General features: G+C 39.6%; 1 protein-coding gene across 4 annotated transcripts in view; it reads left to right on the forward strand.

Moving 5' to 3' along the window:
* The first annotated feature begins 213 nt into the window (after positions 1-213).
* Positions 214-19,990, forward strand: part of CCDC88C (coiled-coil domain containing 88C) — a 103,932-nt gene continuing 84,155 nt past the window's right edge. For all 4 annotated transcript variants that reach the window (XM_063439755.1, XM_063439756.1, XM_063439757.1 and 1 more), the window contains exons 1-2: positions 214-569; positions 6,215-6,315. In XM_063439755.1, the coding sequence (XP_063295825.1) occupies positions 510-569; positions 6,215-6,315 (161 nt within the window). In that variant the 5' untranslated portion in view covers positions 214-509. The remainder of the gene's footprint in view (positions 570-6,214; positions 6,316-19,990) is intronic.

The raw sequence follows: 19,990 nt of genomic DNA on the forward strand, positions 1-19,990 counted from the left end.
AGAGGGAGCCTGTAAATGGGACAGACAGGTGCAGCTAGGCACAGTGCTGCCCCCAAGCTTGACATTGTTCTTAAGCCTCAGCTCTGATTGGTGCTCTCAGCACCCTCCCCTCCTCCTCTGCCTTCTCATTGGGTGGTCGGTGTACCCGTTGTTTCCTGGGGCTGCGGCTACCTGTAGAATGAGTTCATTCTCAGTGAGTGGGAGATCAGTTCACAGTTACAGAGCATGCACCAGGGGCCAGTCCTGTGCCAGCCCAGCCTGCGTTGCTCCCACAGGGGATTGACCATTAATGCATGCTGCTCCCTGGACCTTGCCATGAGAAGCCAGTAGTTGCATTGAGAGTGTTTGAGTCTGGGAGGAGGAGGGGTGAGGGTGTGCTCTGTCTCCCCCCCCCGCAGAGATGAGCTTCTCATTGTTCAACTCTTAGCAAACTGAAAGCCAGTGCCACAGGCTGCAGTGCACACAATATGTGATCCAGATATATTTAACCCTATTAAACCCAGCACAAGATGGATATTACAATCTCACAGCTCCTGGACCTGTTCCTGGACAACCCACTGGTCACCTGGGTGAGTCTAGCTGGCATTTTGGGAGGGCAGTGTGAGGGTGGTGGGGGTCATAGTTCAGTATCAGAGTACTACAGCCTGGTACAGGGAGAGAAAGCATGTGCCCATTACTTTAACCCCTTCACTGCCAAATCATGAACAGGCACCTCCCCCCACCCATCACTACTATCTCACTGTGTGACTTTCTTGTAACGTGTCTCTCTTGTGTGTCCATGTAAATCGTGACTTAACGTTAAGAAGCCTTAATTTAAAAAACAAGCAAATGTCCAACAATACCTAGTATAGTAATTGGCCTTTAATGGGTTAACTACAAACTTGGGGCGGGAACAAGACCTGATCTATATCCCCCATGCAGCCAGGACCACCTGCTGTGATCACGTTTGTTATTTGAATGAAGGGATTTCTATTAGATGCACTGTTGCACAGTTTTCAAACTCCGATCTAGACCCAGCAACATAATTAGTTCTGATATTCAGAAAGAATGGGGGGATACAGCCCATCCATCCCTCATCCATCCCTCCCTAGTTTCTAACTTGCCCAGCTGGGGTTTTAGAGCTTCCATTGCATATTATGTATACACCTCCCCCTAAATCAGGGCTATGGGGTTTTTGAAGTTTTGATAAAATCCCCACTCTGCCAGGAAGGAAATGAGTGGTGTGCATGTATGAAAAATAAAATGCAGACAGCTGCTACAGGCATAGCACTGTGAATGTCAGGGGTTAAAGATATCCTCACGTATTTGTTGGTATACTTTGTAGAATGTAGTTGTTTTTTTTTGTCAAGCAGTTTACTAAATTATTAGTTGTCACATTAAAAGTAAATATCACTGTTTTACGCCAAAATAGTTTAACTAAAAACATGGCTAACTTGAATTATTTTTCCAATTTGGATATTTTTTTTCTCCTAAAATGTAACATTCACTTTGAATTTCTGATAGTTCATCTATTGTGATGAATCCTCTGTTTCCTAATGCCTTAGTATTTCTTGCAGTGACTGAGAATTCTCTGAATGATAGCTTCACAAATCCCCCATATCTCCATATATTGCATCAATAGTTACTGACCAAGTACCTTTATAGAGCCAGTTATTTTTTGCATTTACATTGGGGCTCTGGGTTATTCACACAGGTGTGAACTGCTGGTAATTCAAAGTGCATTTCAGATTTTAAGCCAAAGTAGCCAAACTGGACCAATAGCGGACTGGAAGAATAGTTCCACTTTGGGCCTCAAATTTGAGATTCACTTTAAATTCTCACTTTAGTGAATAAACCTTAGTGTGATGCAGGGACCCTTAATCTCAGACAAAACTCTTCTGCCCTGCCCAGGATTAGTGGAATTTGACTATTAAGTAGCAGCAAAACAGATCTACTCGGAGATGGTGGGATTTTTGCTACCCAACTCCTATCCCAGGATATCATAAAGGGAAATAAGCAGCGTTAAAGACCGCATCGGCTAGCCACGACTGTAACTCCCAACAATCTTGGGCAGATTTGGATATGTATATCCTGTTGTTGTCCCAACACTAAAGTAGCCCTGGTAATGGTCTATATGAGTATTTCTCCAGAATCTCTTCCTGCTATTTTATTCCCATAATACAGGTTTAATGTTATATAATGGTAGGTACACCTCTGATATGGCCGTACATATACAGTGAAATTCGACTCTGGAGGTCTCATGTAGCCACATGCCTGCCTCAGAGGATGGCCAAACCATGTGTCTGTAATAAGGGTCACTAAAAGTCTTCTCTTCTAGTACAATGTAACATGAATGTAAGATAGATGTATGAGCGGGGGCTGTCATCTGACCTGGGAGCTAGAAAAGAAATTTGAACCAGCTCATGACAAGGAGCACAAATCCCATCTCTTTCATCTTCAGATCTTCATTTACAAGAGGAGGGTGGAGTATTTAACATTCCCTCCCCAGCAACCAAAATACAATCCCTAGATAGACAGGAGATCCTCTGTCACTATTTACTTCTTTTAACCCTATTGGCGACACGGTTGAGCACACATTGGCAATCCAATGGTTAACATCTTTCTACAACTCCCTTGGCATTTGCTAAGATTCCAGAAGCTGGGGTTGAAAGGCCATACAGAGCCCAAGTCCTATAAACAGACAATGTGCATGATTGAGTCTGCCCCTTGTCACCTGTTATTCTCAAAATGTTGTGTATTGGTTGATTTTTAGTATTTTTTTTCTTCGTATGTTTTCTTGACTCACTGTACAGTGCTAACGCATTTGTTGTTCTGCGCTGCAGCATGTGTTGGCTCTATATAAATGTGTCCATTGTATTTGTTACTCTTTATATAGGCCCTTGTCTTTTTGTTACATGTATCCCTCTTCAAAGCACGTTAGAAAACCTTTCTCTGACAATATCAAGAGTTAACATTGGCCTGATGCATTCCTTGACATTGTAAACTGGTTTTCTTGCAGTTTATGGTTGTGCTGTTTGTCTTATTAACAATAAAAGCTTCCCTGAGGCCTCTATTGTGGAAATGTATTTACTACCCAATTGTGTTTACAATGACTGGTTGCATTTTTTTGGGATCACATGCGTGATGCCACAATATGTCATACAGAACATTTATTTTTGTCTTTTGATGTATATTCTGAGGGATCTATAGTCCTGTCTCCCTATGATGTCAATGGTACGTGTGCTGTCTTCTGGTATACATGGACTTTCTTGCTGTTCACAATGTACAGTCGAGTAAAAAGCTAAAAGTAAAATCTTACCAGTGTCTTAAATTACTGTATAATTAAGCACGCAAATCCTAATACACAGAGAGCGTTGGTTAGTTTTAAAGAGGAAACCTCTTGAAAAGCCTTGCGTTTCCTCCTTTTCAAGTGTTTTGTGGTGACTAAGACAAACCTAATCTTTGTCTCCATCAGCAATAAGATTGTCAGCGCTATCTGGAGTAAAAATGAAATGATATCTCTCTACATATTAATTGTTGGCCTTTGTGAAATAGTATTTGTTTTTTGGAGATTTTTTTTTTTTCCCGCCTTTCCTGAACGTGTCATCTTCCATGCTGTCTGCAATCGTACGTTGGTTTTTAGAATCTATAGAAGTTACAGCAATGATATTATTTCAGTGAGGATACTTGTACATGCTGTGTATCTGTAGAAGAGAACACTGCACTAAATTCATGAAAGCTTCCTTTAGGAGAAAGATTGCCATGACTTTAGCAGGTTACTGATTAATGCATTATAGCACTTTGGTTGGTCAAATTTTGTACTCCTTGCCAAATTTAATCTGCTCCCTGAAGAAATGGGACAGAAAACGGGAGTGCAGGTTTGTGGAACACAGGGCCCACATCCTAAATCTCCTTTCAGTAGCAGTAAAAATTGAGGGATTTTTTTTTTGTTTTTAAATAAAAAAATTTGCAAACTTTCATGTGAACATCCCAAGAACCATTTGCCTTTCATGAGCAATACTTGAACCGGTGGGGTCCTCTTTGGCACCCACGATGGCTGAAGGGATCGATTTGTCTAGCTCCGCCTTGTGTCAAAGAAAGTCAGGCGGAGGGGAAATACAGAGACAAAGTAGTCCCTATATATCTCTTGACTCCAGTCATAATGATTCTACTTTATGAAATACCAAACTTTTTTCAGGGGGGGTGAAAGTGTCGCTTTAAAGGGAAACTCGATTTCTGAAAATGCATATATCTTTTGTTATCTGCATTAACTATAATTTACAGAATATAAGCTCAGAAACCTGGCCTCTGCAGCTAATGAATAGCCCAACACTTAGAGTTAAAGCACAAGGTCTTCAGTCCTGTCAGCTCTTCCCCGGACTTTACATTTGAGTCCAAGGCTTCAATCAGAAAGCCTTGGACAGGGGCGCCCGAGAGAATGTCCTGATTCAAGCCTCAGATTAAAACGAAAGTTTGGGGGCAGAGCAGACTAGTGTTTTGAGCAGATATGTCTTTTAACTCCAACAACCCGAGCCAGAATATCACTGAGAATGTTAGGAGTGCTAATCCATCAGGAACAGTCAACCTATTGCACTCAGTGGGAAATAAATTAACAACTGAGTGGCTTGTGGTTGTGGTGTTTTTTTGTTGTTTTTTTTTTACTGACCTCTGCACCTTTTAAGGGCAGAGGTCAAGCGCAAAAAAAATCATGGTGCCTTTGCCATTTTTACCATTTCAGTAAGATGTAGTGGTTAATGTACTTCAGCAGTTAGCAGTCTTTTGAGGGCCATGAGTGACAGAAGGAAACCAAATGAAGTTCCAAAGAATAGAATTGGTCATTAAAGTGTAAACTTAATTTTTTTTTTTTTAGTCCAGAACAGTTAGCCATGTTTTTAGTTCAGCTAAGGTTGCCTTTTGAATCCCTGGAGAATTGCACTTTAGTTACAAATTCAAACTCCTAATTCCATAAGACATTCTGCTACTTGTGGCTCTATAGTTTTGGTATTTTCAGTGTTGAAAGCCCTTCCTGGTTTCTGTAAGAATTACTTCTTGGCGTCAAGGCGCCCTGTCATTCCTGTTCTCGTAAGACTTCTTCTCGTAGATTTGTTGGTGCCATGCTTCTGTTACTGAGCAAGCACTTTGGCTTTTTTCATTGTCCCTAATAGTGACAGTTAAAGGGACATTCCAGTGCCCATATATAAAAAATAAAATAAAATCACTATTCAGTAGATGAAACCCCAATGAAAAACTTTAGTGAATTCCACACTTTTTGTGAAATGGGGGGGGGGGGGGAGGAGACAAACATCATCAGCAATTTAGAATGTGTTACGTGTGTGGAGTGTTTCTTTAAGTACTCTTCATATTATGCAGACTGCATTTCCTGTCTATAACTTTTTGCTTCAGTTTTACATTCTAAATGAGGCCAAACAAATTACTAACTTGTTTTGAAAATACTATTTATTTTTTTAACGTTTTTCCTACTTCCTTGTTCTCTGTTGATTGTTGAACCAAGTAACCCTGCTCTCTAATAAATTGCTTTTCAATCGTAATATTTTTCAGCATAGCCAAGACATTTTGTACAGTACATTGTGTATGTGTATAGGAATTAAAGGTGCATTATGAGCACCATAATATCTGCAACTCAGCCTTTTCTCAGACAATGTAAAACAATGCTGTTTCTGAAATATGTCAGTATTTACATTTGTCTAAGAATACGCCACAGCCACCAGAGGTACTAGTGTCTTACAACTTTCCATTTTCGAAGGTCTAACTATTGTAACCTCACAAACGCAGAACATTTCTAGAACTTCTCAAGTGGATTCAGTGCTTCGCTTTGAGAAGCATTGGATCATTTTAACAAAGCTTTATAATGATATCCAAGTACATTAAAATGTTTTTATTAAAAAAAAAGTGATTTAAATTACTGTATATCATGCATCTGTACCCCAAACAGTATTAGACAATACAGTGTAATTTTTAGCTCGCTGAAATTTTGTTTACCGTTGTGAGCATGTTTTATGTTGGTGCATAAACTGGTTTTGATGACAGAGCCACTTTCAATGTATTTGCTAATTAGCTGCATGTTGATATTTTGATAATTGAACACGTTTGTAAACGGCTCATGTCATAAAGCAAGAATCAGTTTCATTAAATGCTACATTTGATACATATCTGCAGGCTGGATTACTTAATGCAATTTTACCCAAAAACTAATTTATTTTCAATATTTCTGTAGGTGAAAACATTTGGCCCATGTAACAATGACAATGAAACCAAGCTGGCAATGTATATGGATCTGGTAGATGGCGTATTTTTGAACAAAATCATGCTTCAAATGTAAGTATCAAGTAACGGACATTTAGTAGTTGATGGAGATTCGCGTGCTTTGGTCACGTCCCCTGATCTTATTAAATAATGTTTTTATTTAGTATTCTCATACAATGTACCGTGTTCATTCTTCACTCATGTATTCTGAACATAATTTCACTGCTCAATTCTCTGAAACTGCAAATGTTCTGCATTGCAGGATTAAAGGGACGTGGTCGCTGCACCCAGACCACTTCATTCAGATGACGTGGTCTGGGTGTCTGTAGTGTCTCTTTAAGCATTCTAATTGGCAACATTTCTCGGCAGTTCAGTCTGTCTGCGATTTCATATTCACTCATTCTGATAATAAAATTAATAACTTATTTTGTCAGTTCCAGAGTACTGTATTCCTTACATTAATCATATAGCCTCTAATGTTAAAACGTTCCAACATGCGTATTAGTCCTTTAATGATGGCCGGAGATACTGTTGAGAGGCATGCTGGATTTGAATTGGTGCCATCTGATCCTCTATGCCCAAAAAGACACTTGCATGTCGTTCTGACTTCTGGGGCTGTCATTGTATTAAAGGGACACTTTAGGCACTTGAAAGGGTTAATGCTGTCTTGGACTCAATTCCCTCAATTCTGTATCTCTCGGTCACCACATCAATTGACGGGAGAAACTTGCTCAGCAAATAACAGACACACGAAAGGTGCATGACAAGTTCTCAATTTGTATTACTGTGAATCGGGCATTTATACAATTGTATTTACATGTGTCATGAGATATGCCATTCAGAATATAAGATTGATTACTTCCTTAAATATCACATGTTAAATAGATAGATAAGACCTTCTTTGAATATGTCTGGATCCGAGGCCAGACATCCTGAGTATTTAGCATTGTCTTACATCCTATAAAATTGTAAGTCTGTCACACTCAATCATATTAGATCATCCTATACAATTGTATACTAAGCATAGTATCACATTGTCAGACATCCTAAAAGGAAAAATGTCATTGTCCAAGTTTTGCCACAGTCAGCATATCTATGACGTACATTGAGTTAAAGCATACAAAGCAAAAAGTAGTTTAACAAGTCAGCAATAATGATAATACATCTTATAAAATGATATGAGAAATTAACTAATATTTCTTACATTTCCCCTCTTTGAGCAAAAATAAAATTTGCTCATGTTATTGATACAAATCTTACCAGGACAGAGAAACCTCCACATGGTATTTTCAGGGGTGCTAGTCACTCCCTGCGGGACTTTAATTAATTTCTTCACCTCGATTCCCATGTGGTAATTCCTAAGGCCCAGTTTTAAAGATGGGTTGATACCCTCCAGTGGCAGAGAGGAGAATTTCCAATTGTTTCTGTTCTGCATTATGAATTAATTTCTGTATTCTCTTCCTCAATGTACAAATAAGGTGGCAGTTATAAAAATTCATACACAATAAAATCAGGGCTACAATAACAAGCGGATAGAAGAATGATTTCATTATCTGGGATCCAGTAGGTGATCAACCAGTAAAGCATTGTACCAATGCTGGGCTAAATCATTCTAAATTTGTGAACTCACCTTAAGGAGTTCTCCTTTTAGGATATGTGTGGCTACCTGTGTGTGTTATCTTTGGGAAAAATATCGTCCCCTGTGTATGTGGGTGCCCACCAGGTTAAATTCATGGCAAAGAGATCATAAACTGGTACTGGTAATGTGTTAAATTGACGTGCTAATTTAACATCCTTTGATGATGCATGATATAATGTAAAATAGCAAAAGCATGAAAAATATGAAACATTACCAGTTAACCATTGATTGCATTTAGTGGATTGGGGTTTTAGAAGTAACCATTCATTATCTGTGTGGTTAAGCATTCTTCTAATCTTCTATAATTTAAGAATCATTAGTGTGTTTTCTAATGCCAATCCTTGTTGTTGCATCCATAAATACCTGATGGCACAAATACTCCAGTTACTTAGACCTGTTCTGAATTTCATAGTTGCAACAGTTAAATTATCTAAATAATTATACATTGATTTATCTAAATCCAATTAACCTGTAACCTGTGATTTAACAATAGTTGGAGCCCAATAGGTGTGTGTGTGTCGTTCATAATAACTAACATTTGTCCCCTTTTCCAATTAATGGTACCAGTTGTATAATCACTATTAAAAGTAATAAGGCCTGTCTGTTTAAATTGATATGTAACCTTATTAATTTTCTTATAATATATATCCCAAAACCAGTTTTTCTTCTTACCATCAGAACTTCTATTAAATAATGTGACACAGATATTAGTGTAATTAGCAACCTTAACTATGCACATTTCTGCGTTATAAGATCTAACAATTTTCCATGAACCTTTAAACAAACATAATGCATCGGTTTCATTAGCTATGGACACATTCCATATGGGTAACTGGTACTTATAAGGGTTACTATTTGTCCAATTCATCCAAATGCTTTCAGTGAATGAATGATTGCATATTACATGCTGATAGAAAGGTGGTGGAGAAAAGTTCTTGAGGGAGCGTGTGTGACGAAAGCTAGATGAGGGGCTAAGGCCTAATTGGGCTGGGGGTATTGAAGAATTGTTCATCGTGTCAAAGTCCTTTTCTCCAGAAACAAACAGGTTTTAACCTTGCCATTGACTTGTACTCATAATGGCATTCAAGGAACAATATCAGAGGGAGTATAACAACTCCAGAAAGCAAAGCGCAAAACATAATCTTGGTCTCAGATTCGTATGATCCTCTCAATCTACGATATGATGTGAAAGCCATGATGCTTCGCTAAGGGGAACTTCTTCTGTTTCCGAGCGAGGAGTGGTGTTGTCTTCCTTGGCTCCCCTCTTTGGACACAGCTTCATTCGGGATGCGTGAATCCAGATGTCATCGGAATCTGTGAGGACAGCGGTTCTGGTTACAGCAATCACAGTAGCAGGTGGTCCAAAAGGGTATCCTCCTTTGCTGGTTCTGTTCAGCTGACGGATATACACCTTGTCACCGGGCTGGTATGGATGAGTAGCTTCCTGTGAAGGTAAGGGAAAACTACGAAGAAACTTTGTCATACATACCATTCAGTTTTATCAACAATTCCTGTACATATTCTTGTATTAGCTGTAAATCCCCAGACATTATAACAAGCGGTTCCCTGGCCCAGGGTGTGGGAAAAGGTCATCCCATCAAAATCTCAAATGGAGATAATTTAGTCACCTTGTGGGGATTCATTCTTATATCAGCTAAAATAGCTGGTAGATATCTAGTCCAATTTACCCATGTTCCTGGGTAAATTCTGGGCTTTTCCTTAATAGTCCTATTCATCCTTTCAACTACCCCTGTACACTGTGGATGATAAGGTATATGAAACTTCCAGGTAACTTGCAAGAATTTAGCAAGTTCCTTGGTAACCTTACTGGCAAAAACCGAGCCATTATGAGAGCCAATCCTGCAGAGAGCAGCCACACCTGGGAATAATTTCAATAACTTCACTACAGTCCTAGCATTTTCCCTAGATATCACAAAGGCCTCATGCCATCTACTAAACTGATCAACTATGACCAGTAAGTATTCTTACCAATTTTGGATACATGAATAAAAGCAATCTGTAAGTGTGTAAAAAGAGCAGCTGGAGGGGGCAAATGTTCGTGCTGTGATTTGTGTGGAATATTAGGATGTGTTCTCATACATGGTTCACACTATCTTACAAAAGACTGTTTGCTTCAATTATGCCTATTCTCCCCTCTTTAGAGAACAGATCATTCTGATCTTTCTCTAAACCTTGTTTAATCCAAACATTATGGCTGCAACTTCCTTTTGCCACTTTGTCAGCCAAGGCATTTCCTCTGGAAATGTCATCACTAATTATGAGGCTTAGATGGTATAGACAGAGTCAGAAGCAGAAATGAGAATAGCATGCAAAACAAACAGGACCAGAATTAACAATACTATAGACAATAGACAGATTCTGGATATTAAGAAAAAGAATCTCATAACCACTTAAGCGCTGGGCTGTCATGTGTTGTGTAGTGAGATTTGTTATCAGCTGAGTGACCTGGTGACTGGCATGAAGTTTTGTAGGATGCCCTAGTGTGATAGTAGTAGCAGTTTCAACAGCCATTGCACATGCTGTCAATGCTCTGAGACAACCGGCATACCCTGTGCTCAAGCTACCTTGGAAAAGAATGCTATGGGACGCATACCGCCTCCTTGCTCTTATGCACAGACCGCGGCCATGGTTTTACAGTTTGTCCCGAGCATACAAATAAAATGATTTACAATAGACAGGTAGTCCTAAAGCCGGGGCTTGTACAATAGCAACCTTGAGGGCAATATATGCAGCTATCATGTCTGGTGACCAACAGACATTTTCAGGGCTGTCAGAACGTACAGCCTGCCTTAGGATTGAGTCATAATGGGAGCATTCAAGGATCCACTGGCAGCAGTAATTAATCATGCCGAGGAAGGTGAGCAACTCCTTCCGAGTAGTGGGTGTAGGAATCCTCTGAATGACCTCAATAAGTGTTGGACTCAATTGTCTGGTGCCTGAAGCCAGAACAAAACCTAAGTATTCAACCTTTGATTTACACAATTGCATTTTGTGTTTAACAACCTTGTGACCCACAGTTGCTGACAGTATCCACAGTGCTTGCCTCATAGCTAGGGCTACGTAACAAAAATCATCAACATTTTGCAAAAGGACGGAACCAAGACCAGGGTCCATGTTTTTTAGAGTATGTTGGAGTACCAACGAATAAACAGCTGGGGAATCCACATAGCCTTGGGTAAGCGTGTCCAGGTAAACGGACAGCCTTCAAAAATTAAAATAAAAACCATAAGTAGCTGTGTCTCTTGATCAATAGGTATAGAAAAAATGCATTACTTAAATCAATGACAGTGAAGCAAGTGGCATCATGTGAAATGGCTGTAATGAGGGATGTCACATCAGGGACAATGGGTGCAATGGGCACAATTAAACCATTCAGGGCTCTAAAGTCCTGAACTAAGCGATATGCTGGCCAGTGGTGTTGGGAGTGGGTCTGGTGTTATTCTTATCTACCGGGCATATTTTGAGAATTGTGGGGTTGTTGGGGTATCTGGGGTTTCCTGGGGTGTGGACACTCATTCCTCCAGTGGCCATACTGGCCACAGTTAAAATAAGTGTTCCTTTCTATTCCTCCTTGGTTAACCCTGCCACTATAACCCTGATTTCCCTGTCTCCATCCCCTTGCCCCTCTTTGACCACCCCATCCACGGGCGTTATGTGCTCCATCCCATGTTCGCTCTCAGCCTGTGTAGGTGGACAGTGTTGCAATCCCTGAGCATAATAAGCAACCTTACTTCCTAAAAACCTTACTTCCTAAAAACCTTCTTAAGTCAAAACAACCTGCATTTTCCTTTTCTATAACCTTGGTAAGAAAATCTTAGCCACCCAAATTGGCCCAGTCTGAAATCAATTATTTCACAAGCAAAGAATACTGTGGCAACATATTACCAAGGCATGACTGTATTTTAAGGAGATCCATATCATCTCCAGACATTAAACCTGCCTCATCCTTCCAACACAAATCATATTACCAATCTCTTCCTTTGCATCTTGCTTATATGCCAAAACAGTGAATATAGACTGCTTATTCTTCCATAATCTCAACTTCCACCTCATTCCACATTTTAGCACATCCTGCTGAAGTACTAAGCTCATAAACAACAATTAATTTCAAACCATATAACAGTATCTTTGTAGAAACAAATAATAGGTACCCAGCAGATATGCCAATACAGAAATCACATTTATGGGCACGCAACTACACACTCTGTCTCCCTCCTAGGAAACACAGACACAATATAAAATCAATCTTAAACTAACATCTCAAAATCTCCAATCCCATATAGCTATATCAGACCACAACTCCAACTATCCTCAGCCAAAACGCTAGTATTCAACAGCTAGTAAAACAGTTATTTGCTAGGTTATTTAGCTGGCATTCTTATCAGTATCACTAGACTGTAACAAACTGATTCACATATAATTTTAAAACAATACAGCAACATATAAATTAAACCACTTTCAAGTTAAACTTCACACTTCACACATTATCACAATCACCATTTACACAGAATAAACCGTTAACAGCTGTAATCAGAACATATTTTTATGGTATACCAATATTAGATTAGATTCATTTTAGGGATTCTTATGTATACATTTTCTTAATTAACTTCATTACTTTACTCTACTATAGTATTGTATATAAAGAAAGGATCCATTTATATAGCGCGCTCATAACTCAACTATTTGTATAAAACTTCCATTAACTAATCTGAGATGCTTCTGCATCAACTTAAATCTTATAGAAATTGAACAAACATCTGGATCAGATTACACAGACATGGTTTCACCAGAATCTTTCAGAACTCTCAGAGACTTAAAAAAATTATTCTATACCATGTTTAAAAGGCATGGCAAACCTTAGACCGGTCAGTCTCCAAGAGCCTTAGTACAACAGGTAGAAACCTTTGTCCATGATCTCTGATCCAGGCTATATACCACAATTTAAAATAACACATAATGTGAGACATAGAAGACACAAGCAGTAGTTATTGTACTGGATCATCTAAGGCATCTGTAGCAATAAAAAGGTTAGCTTACAGCACAAAATAAAGCATGTGTTGGACCGCTGAAAATTTAAAATGTTACTCTGTTATTTTCAAACAAAAATCATATTTAGTATGGATCCTTTGCAACAAACACACAGGGCAGGGAAGATGTGCTGATTGGTGTTCTATACAATTAATCCCATATGGGGAATTAACTTTCAAATACTAATGAAGTGTCTCTTTTTTGTCTCAGTAGCAAATATACTGAGCTCATCATTTAAACAATTTAACACATTTACACTTATCCCACTCTCATAGAAAGTGTAGTGGGCTTATGGTATTTTAAAGCAACAATCATACCAGGCACACAGATCCCATGTGAAATAACTTACAATAAAACTTATACTTCTATGCGACAGAAAGAATAAAGCAAAAAGATTTAAGTAGGTCTATCAGGTACAACCTGTGAGTCATTTCTTTTCTAATACACAGTACTGCTATCTTGCAAAAAGATAAGTCCTGCGCTCACTCCCATCACTACTGGGCAGCAGCAAGGACTAAAATACACATCAGCCCCAATATATCATAAAAAACAAAGAAAAACAAGTTACCTGCGTTCTCTCCTTAATCCCTATGTATTTTAAAAACCTCCATTTGTTTAAAAGTACTGCTATCTTATATATACACATATATATATATATACACACATCTATACATATACATACATACACATATACATGTACACATATTGGTCACTCAGGACCTGAACTCACATTTCCCATACTCAGAGTGGGGACACTACTAACTTACCAAAGTGTGTCCCCAATATAGACAAACAATCACCCACAAAGAACACTTAAGACAAACAAAGGTGACCGGGAGAAAGAGAAGTTTGGGTTACACTTATAGATCTATAAACCGTGCTCCTCAGAACACCTATAGTCTTAATAAACCGGAGACCTCTTATGGTCTCAAAAACCTGTATCTACCTGAGATACCCTGTATCTATCTTAGATACTAACCTGGGTTACCAAAACCCTATATATTTAGACCAAATGTCTAATAAACCGGAGACCTCTTATAGTCTCAATATAAACTGGAGACCTCTCATGGTCTCAATATAACTAGAGTCCTTACACCTTTCCTACTGGATACAGTCTTACTAAACCAAAGGGAATCATAGACAATCAGCGTCAATTAAGACACAAAAAGGCTACTTACCCAATGGTTTTGCTGTTTGCTGATCCCACTTCTAGACACCAAGCTGAAAGGGTTAATGCTGTCTTGGACTCAATTCCCTCAATTCTGTATCTCTCGGTCACCACATCAATTGACGGGAGAAACTTGCTCAGCAAATAACAGACACACGAAAGGTGCATGACAAGTTCTCAATTTGTATTACTGTGAATCGGGCATTTATACAATTGTATTTACATGTGTCATGAGATATGCCATTCAGAATATAAGATTGATTACTTCCTTAAATATCACATGTTAAATAGATAGATAAGACCTTCTTTGAATATGTCTGGATCCGAGGCCAGACATCCTGAGTATTTAGCATTGTCTTACATCCTATAAAATTGTAAGTCTGTCACACTCAATCATATTAGATCATCCTATACAATTGTATACTAAGCATAGTATCACATTGTCAGACATCCTAAAAGGAAAAATGTCATTGTCCAAGTTTTGCCACAGTCAGCATATCTATGACGTACATTGAGTTAAAGCATACAAAGCAAAAAGTAGTTTAACAAGTCAGCAATAATGATAATACATCTTATAAAATGATATGAGAAATTAACTAATATTTCTTACAGCACTCAGAACACTGCAGCTCATTCAAGTGGTCTGGGTGCAGTGTCCCTTTTACATTGCAGCACTAAGTCTGCCCTTAGTGGCTGTCTACCGGAGAGCCACTGGGGGCGCTTCCGGAATCGTAACAGACTTTTGGTCTATTATCTGATGCTGGACGCCCTCACGCTCTGCAAGAGGATCTCCAGTGTCAGATTTTTTTCCTCATAGGAAAGCATTGATTCCTGGCACTACAGTATCCATTTAAGGGGTAGAATGGGATCTCTTTAAAGTGATTGATTACCCTCCCGCCCCCCTCCCCCCAAATTCATATATCTGTATGCTTATGGTTTTCTACTGGGAGAAATGATACAATAGCTCAGGGATTGAGCACATTGGGTTACGTGGTTAGTCACATTCCGGGTTCAGCGTCTTATCAGCTGCCCACGGCAGCTTGTGTAATGAGGTCTCTTCTTTAGTGATGTGTGGTTTGATCTATTGATCTCGCTTTATTTCCTACCCTCAATTTAAGTTCTCTCACAGTGGCCTTCTTGTTGTTAATAATAACAACAAAGTATTTAACCAGAAAAGGTACATTCAGATTACTCTTGTTTTCAAGTACGTCGTGGGGTCTGTGTCTTCATGTCCAACAACTTGTCTTTAATATTCCTACTGTTCGCATGACTGCACTTGGTTATACGTATTTATTCTTCTTTACCTCCATTCAGTCTGATTGTAGTAACGCAATTACTATAATAAAAGCTCAAACTTGATAGAACGTGACTTGGTGGTGGCTGAACGCGTATATTTTTATCTGTAAAGCTGTAGATTTCTGTCTAACCACATCCTTTCTGGCTGAATTATATGTTTCACAGTACACTGCCCAATACACTGTGTTGTTGCTGCCTTTTTACGGGTTTCAACCCAGGAAGTTTTTAAGGTAGGCACATCCCTCCTGGGTTAATCAGTACATTATAGCATTGTGTCAAGGCTAGGAAATCAAAATACTTGATGAAGCAGTCACCCTTCTAAAATGTGTGTAAAAAGAATAAAAAAAGAAAAAAAAGATACTTAAACAATATCTGAATATATAAGATCATTTTTTTTTACTGCTGACAAAGCAGGTTGGCCGTGCATATTAGGAGAAGTGCTAAGTTGAGGTGCCACTTTGGAGCACGTATGGGAAACACATAGACATTGAAACTGTAAGTAAATGTCATGTGACATGACGTGTGGGGAAACTACCAGGTTTCATTGTCGTATATAAAGATATTTTATTTTTGTTTTGGGGTGTGTTTGTTTTTGTTTTTTTTTTTTTGTTTTTTTTTTTTAAATTCTTTATTTTTGTAGTGCTTTGCATTAACTTACAGGTTTACATAGACATTGCAATTGGTAACAGTAAAGATTATCCAGCAGCATATATTACATGTCAGATGAACAGCACTTTTTGATTTTAGAAAGGTTATAGTTTAACATTAGAATAACACCAGATTGATCATGCTGGTATGGCATATGGTCTTGTTAAGTAAGATTAGTCGAGGGTCGACAAAATGGTGCAACAAGGCAGATGGTAACATTATGTGAACAAGGCTGTTTGAGTAAGTACACGGTAACCTGTTTAGCCATGTGGTGAGACATGCGTCTAGTCTGACTAGGCATAGTATACGTGATTGCATGTCGCTTTAAGCTAAATCTATATGGTTAGTAGCTGGTAGGCAAAGGTAGTAATTCCAGCAGAAACCAACATAGTATAAATTGCAGGCTGGACATAACTTTGTGCTTAAATTGGTAACATATGATTATTTTGCCCCAGAGACCTCCCCAATGTTATATCAAGCGGCATGTATCAGAAGGGGAGAGCCCAGAGCAAAGGTTAGGACTCTGCACGATGTTAAGTGTTACAGCGTGGTGGCAGATATCCAGGGACCTGCCGTTAGTGTCCACCTCTGGCTGTAGGCTGCTTTGCTCGGGGATTCCGACTGTGCGGCGGAGAGTTCGTGTGAGCTGTTGCCTCTTTGTGGACATGCTGTCGTCGAGTGCTGTGACCTCGTCGTGAAGGTATATCAGGCTGGAGTCCTGTAGAGTGTCGCCTCTTGTCGGGCCAGCCCGAAGGTAAGTTCTTTGATCGGGAGCCGTGTGGGCTTCCGCTGAACCCTGTTTGCCGGTGTCTCCCTTTGGGTCCCGGCTGCTGGCGGATCTGTTCTGGCGGGGGTTGAGTGGGCGCAGCTCAGGGCCCTGTCTGATTGAGTCTCTCCAGCCACGCTGTCAGTCTCCTGCGGGGCACTGTGTGGAGTTTGGAGTCTGCATGCCTCTTGGTGTGAGCGATCGAGATTGAGTTTGCCGCCATTTTGCACGCGGCTCAGGATCTCATCCGCAGCGTGGTGACATTTCTTTGCCGCAGGTTCGCCATTGTTGCAGGGATGTCGAGGCTTGGGCCGGGATAACCCCCACCGGCCCTAAGGGGGGGAGACGGGACCTGTTCCGTGACCTCGAGGGTGCTGGTGTGATTCAGTCGGGCGGGATAGCGGGGCAGCGGCCGTCTACCCCGCTCACCGCCTAAGTAGGCCTCATCCTATGCGGACGACATGAGTCATTCTGGGGGACTAAAACACGGAGTGCAAGCCTCTCCCCAGGTCCAGTGTCCCTACGTGTGTCGGACCGCGTTCTCTGGTAGTCAGGAGGGTACCAATTCAGCCTTAATTTCTTTTAAATTTTGCCTGATTGCAGGAGCTGTCGTTTCATGCGGCTGTTCTGCATGGCGGTCAGGCCCCGCCCCCTTTGTTTTTGTTGTTGTTGTGTTTTTTTTGTAATGAAAATGTTCTTGCAAGTGCCCTCAATCCAAACGAAAACCCAGTTAAACAGGGACTTTGGATATAGAGAAAATGTGAGTCCACATCCATAATAATATTTCCTTACATGCTTGAAAGAATACATGATAACTTTCAGGTCCCAGGCAACAATTTACAGATTTGTAACCATACCAAAGAACCAATGGATGTTGAGAAGAGTCTGATAAAATGTTTAGTATATTAATTATATCACAATTGCGATTCTCGACTAATTTTTACAATTGATGAATGGGTCGCCAAGCTAATGCTGTGTTTGTACTTTGAGTCCCTGTCAAAAAAAAAAGTTAGTAAACACTGTTTTAAGTAAAAAGAAACCACTTTTAGTTTTTAGAGCTTTAACCTCTAAACGTTATTCATGCAGAGCCAAAAGGCAGGCCGCACACTACAAATGTCTGATTCTCCGGCAGCTGGAGTGACGGGAATGGGCGATCTGAGTTTATAGAAGAAAGATTTGCACAATAATTGTGTGCTCTGCGGACAGTTGAAAGTTTAAGATAGGATTGTAGGTTTGTTTGATGGATGTAAAAGTTGTGATTGAGGAGGGTTCACGTGATGATCTAATATCAGGCAACATTAACTTCTCTTCCAGTTCTTTAACTCCCCTGATTGTACTGTTTGCGTGTCGTGCTTGGATGTTGATTTAGACATTCTAAATAGAACTTCTGTGTAAAGTCCAGCTCTGCTCTTTAAAAATGAATGGAAATTCTGCCTTAAATAAGTATGTACAGATGTGTGGGTGTAGATATGAATTGATCTAAGGATATAAAGCAGATATTTTACCTGGGGGAACAATTAAAAGGATTAGGGCTGAGGCTTAGAGGAGGAATAGGATCAAATTCATTCCTGGCTTTTTAACTTAAAAAAATATATATATGTATTTTTGGATTGTAAAAGAGCGTGAAAACAACAATTGCTCACAATGGGAAGCAAGCAAAACGGTTAAATACAAAACGGTTAAATACATTTTGATGCCTTAACAGTACTTCACCAACAGTGCTCACTTTCATAGACAATATATAATAAAATAAATGTACGCTTCTGATAACCTCATAATAAAATACAACACTAACTGTTTAAATGGATTATAAATGTCTCCGGAAGATTGCCTACTTCCCAAAGTATTATATCTGGTGAACTGTCCAGTTTTTTTTCTCTGGTGTCCCACATCTGGGGACATCAAGGCACTAGTGAGAACCGTGAAAGTGCATCGTTAGAAGTGCTTCATGCTGACGGCACGAGGACCATACGGAGCACTTCAGCAGTGGTCTGTCCTAAGTGTGGCCAACCAGTGAAGCTGTAAGTCATCCACGTGTGCATTTAGACCAGGCTGACACGCTCATTCATTTTTGGGTGGCACTGCAGACATTAGTTTATTCTCTCCTGGTCAAATTATGATTTGTTGAAGATTTTAGGCAACCAATCCTAATACAGGATTGAGGTTTGAATTTAAATGCATGGTCTCCTACACTACATTTTCCTCACCCCCACACACACACACACCCACACACACCACCCCCTGTTGTGGTGATTGATGTTACAATACCCACTAACATCAAGAAGTAGTAACATAAGAAGGTGGACAAATACCAAGGAATTAAAGGGGAGCAGAAAGGCTGTGAAAAATGAAGGCAGTAATAGTCCCAGTTGTGATCGGAGCGCTCATGACTTAAGAAACCCTTAAGTTGGGAGAGTTGCTTCAGCACATTCCTAGTGGGACACATGAGATCACTGCATTTGCAGGAACAGCTAAGATAATGCACAGAACCCTCAGAGTCTCAGGCCTCTGGTAGAAAAACCTGAGAATGAGGAATAAACAAAAAATACCACCCAAAAAAGGTGAGAGAGTTAATATATATTTTTTTTAACACTTGCACACACCTATCCAACCAAGTTTTTATTCCCTGTTCTGTAAATTGAACTTTCATCACACTCAATAGCCTCCTCTATAGTTTACAAGGCTATCAACAGAGTAGGAGATCTAAATTATAAATTAGACAGACTGTGCAACAAAGGAAGTTTAAACATTAGATATCTATTTTTTTTTTTCTTTTTCAGGAAGGCTGTGTAAGTCACATGCAGGGAGGTGTGAGTAGGGCTCTAAACAAAATTATTTAACTCCTAAATGACAGAGAATTGAGCACTACGACTGCAGGTGCATGATCTATACACCACAACTACTTCATTAAGCTAAAGTTGTCTTGTTGACTATATTGATCCTTTAGAACAGGGGCACTGCACCCAGACTATTTCAAGGAGATGAAATGGTCTGGGTGCCTTTAGTGTCCCTTTAACTGCAGATATATCATAGTAACCATGTATGCTTCTATTGTGTTTTAATGCTAACCAAGGCTTTGATTTAGCTTGCCAAATGATTTGTCTACAGAAGTCTCCATTAAAGTCTACGGGAAATCTTGTAGATAAATCAGTTTGAAAGCTTATTGAATTGAGGCTCC

The sequence above is a fragment of the Pelobates fuscus genome, chromosome 13 (genome assembly GCF_036172605.1).
Source record: "Pelobates fuscus isolate aPelFus1 chromosome 13, aPelFus1.pri, whole genome shotgun sequence".
Lineage (NCBI taxonomy): Eukaryota > Metazoa > Chordata > Amphibia > Anura > Pelobatidae > Pelobates > Pelobates fuscus.